Genomic DNA, 2,885 nt, shown 5'->3' on the forward strand with positions numbered 1-2,885 from the left:
AAAAAAAAGAATCGATTGCGTTATTTCGGGACCAGATAAATTAATTATGATCTAATTTAGCATAATCAAACTTATGATAATGAATTATTTGTTAAAGTTTAAATTTATTATTAATTTCATTTTTAGCTTCAAATATTAGGAATTGTTAGGAACAAATGTCAAGAATTACCTGACAATAAGGTGCATTCATACCAATAAGAATGCCACCTTCATCTAATCGTTCCGAATACATATCAGCGCAATAATCAACCATACAGCAGCTTACTGTAATTCATTAAATTAATTAAATGGAAATTATTAAATAACCAATTAATAAAACAAAATTCTATTTGATTGCAATTTTTCCTTCGTTTTTTTTTGAATTAACCCTAAAAAATAAAAAATTCTTCCCTAAATATTATATACAACCTTATGTTAATGTTAACGAATTATGATATCATTTTCTATCAATTCGAATTATTTCAAATCGATTACAACCGATTACAATCATCATTTAACATTTTCATTAATCTTTAATCGTTTAATTCATTTTCATTACTCTACGGTAAACTATTTTTTTTTTTGTTTTTTTCTAATAACTGAAAGCAAATCATGATAAACTAAAAATGAATTTCGCTTCTTTTTTAATTTGAATTTTAAACTAAAAAATGAATTTTACTTCACTTTTAATTCGACCTTTTCTTCTTCGATTTTTTTTCCCCCTTAATTTAATTTTTCCTTAAATTTAATTTTTTTTTTTCTCCTTTAATTTAAAAGACAATCATCTATTGCAAATGATTGAATTAATTGAAGAGAAAAAAAAAAAGGAATTTTTTGAAATTAGAAAAGAAGCAAATTCATTGATATTATCAATCGTATAATTTCATTCATTTGGTTGATTTTAAATGGAAAATTTAATCAAGCTTTCATGAAGTTTAAAAAAAAGAAAATTTAGTCAAACTTTTCATAAAAAATCAAACTCTTATAATTTAATCAAACTTCCATTTTTCATAAAGATAAAATACTATTTCCACATATTTTTTTTAGTTTAAAGTTTTAAAAATTTGGAAAAAAGAAGTTCCAAAAAGAAAAACATACCGTAATGAAAGATGACAATGTGTAGTATAGCTAATATAATAGATTGTAATTTGTGAAAGTCAGTGTTCATGTCACATCATTGCAGCAGATAAGCTTCAAGTTCCACTGATATAAACAAACGCAAGAGAATAGTTTAGGATGAAATTAAAATTTGAATCTGTTCGTGTTCTTCAATTGAAAATCCTTTCAAATTGATAAAAATTTCCATATGAAATGATTTCGTTTGTTTGTTTGTTTATTTTTTGTTTATTTGTTTATTTATTTATTTGTTTATTTGGTTGTTTCCTTGTTTATTTGTCTGTTTGCTTGCTTCTTTATACAAACTGTATGTGTAATTATTGCTAATTATATATTTTTTTTTTTGCAAGCAAATCTGAAAATAAAAAATATATTTTAATTAATTTGAAGTAAAAAAAAAGACAAACACATGAACACATATACACGAAGTCATTTATTATTAAATGAACGTTATTTCTATGCAAAATAAATTTTTTGAAAAATCATAGCAATAATATAAAAAGAAACATTTTATGAATAATAATATATGTATATAAAATTTTATAACTATAATACAACTATAATTAATGTAATTAATACAAATATAATTAGTACAATTAATGCATGTAAATGCTTGCAATATATGAAAGAAACCGTAAAAAAATTGGAAGAAAATTTAAATTTAGCAAAAAAAAAACGAAAAATTGATATCAAAGTTTTAGCTTTGCAAAAAGCTTATGAAACCCTATCAAATATTTCAGGTTTAAATTTTCTTATAATTTTCATGGTTTTCATATATTTTATTTTATTTTAGGAATATTTTGGGCAACAATAAATATGAAATTTGAATTCATATAAATTTGAACCGAATAAATTCGAATACATATGAATTAAATTTGGAGTATAAATTTGAATTCCTCCATAAAAACTGATAAAATGTTAGTGAAATATTTTTTCTTTCTCATATCAGTAAAATATGAAGGAAAGGAAAAATGAAAAATTGACGAGGATACGATATATTTTATGTGACATTTATCGAAATTACTATTCAAAGTTATAATTTCAAGATGCATCAATGCTTTCTAAGAATTTTTAACAATTATTTAATACTATTAGATTAAATCATTAACAATTGCTACAGTTAATGCTTTAGACTATTCAAATTTCCAATTATTAAAGGTAAAAAACAGGTGGAAAAAAGAAATAAACAAAATGTAATTGGGATTTTATCATATTTTATTCATTTTCCTGATGCTAACATTCATTGTGGAATTTCTAAAATTGGAATGGTATGGTACCAGAAAGGGAAAAAGATTATAGCTAAAGATAATATTATGCACAAAAGCATATTTCAACAGTGGTGATGATGAGAAAGTCCTTCTTCGATTTCACAAATGCAATAAATTTTAATTTTAATATAATTTCAATTTTATTGATTTAAATATATCGTTTAAATACATTTTAATTGAAATTGTTATTGATAAAGTCGAACAAATTTGACTTATAATATTTATTAAAGTTTTTGCTTAATTCAAAAAATTTTCTGGAAAAAGTTAAAATTTCAAAATGAACAAGAATGAAAACGAGAATGAAAGAACCAAAGAAACATTATTACCATTATTACTGTTATCATCATCATTATTATCATTATTATTGTCGTTATTATTATTATTATTATTATTGTTATTATTATTATTATTATTATTATTTTATTATTATTATTATTATTATTATTATTATTATTATTATTATTACCATTATTATTATTATTATTATTCACCATCATCATTGTTATTCATTATCATTATTCA

General features: G+C 21.5%; 1 protein-coding gene across 1 annotated transcript in view; it reads right to left on the reverse strand.

Annotated features, from left to right (window-relative positions):
- LOAG_13231 (hypothetical protein) overlaps positions 1–1,217 on the reverse strand; it is a gene marked incomplete at its 3' end in the record, with an annotated part of 5,665 nt that extends 4,448 nt beyond the window's left edge. Inside the window, exons 1-2 of the mRNA XM_020448662.1 lie at positions 1,078–1,217; positions 170–264 (exon numbers count right to left, since the gene is read on the reverse strand). Coding sequence (XP_020301214.1) covers positions 170–264; positions 1,078–1,147 — 165 coding nt within the window. The 5' untranslated portion in view covers positions 1,148–1,217. The remainder of the gene's footprint in view (positions 1–169; positions 265–1,077) is intronic.
- Between the last annotated feature and the right edge of the window lie 1,668 nt (positions 1,218–2,885).

The sequence above is a fragment of the Loa loa genome (genome assembly GCF_000183805.2).
Source record: "Loa loa unplaced genomic scaffold supercont3.504, whole genome shotgun sequence".
In the NCBI taxonomy this organism is placed as follows: Eukaryota; Metazoa; Nematoda; class Chromadorea; order Rhabditida; family Onchocercidae; genus Loa; species Loa loa.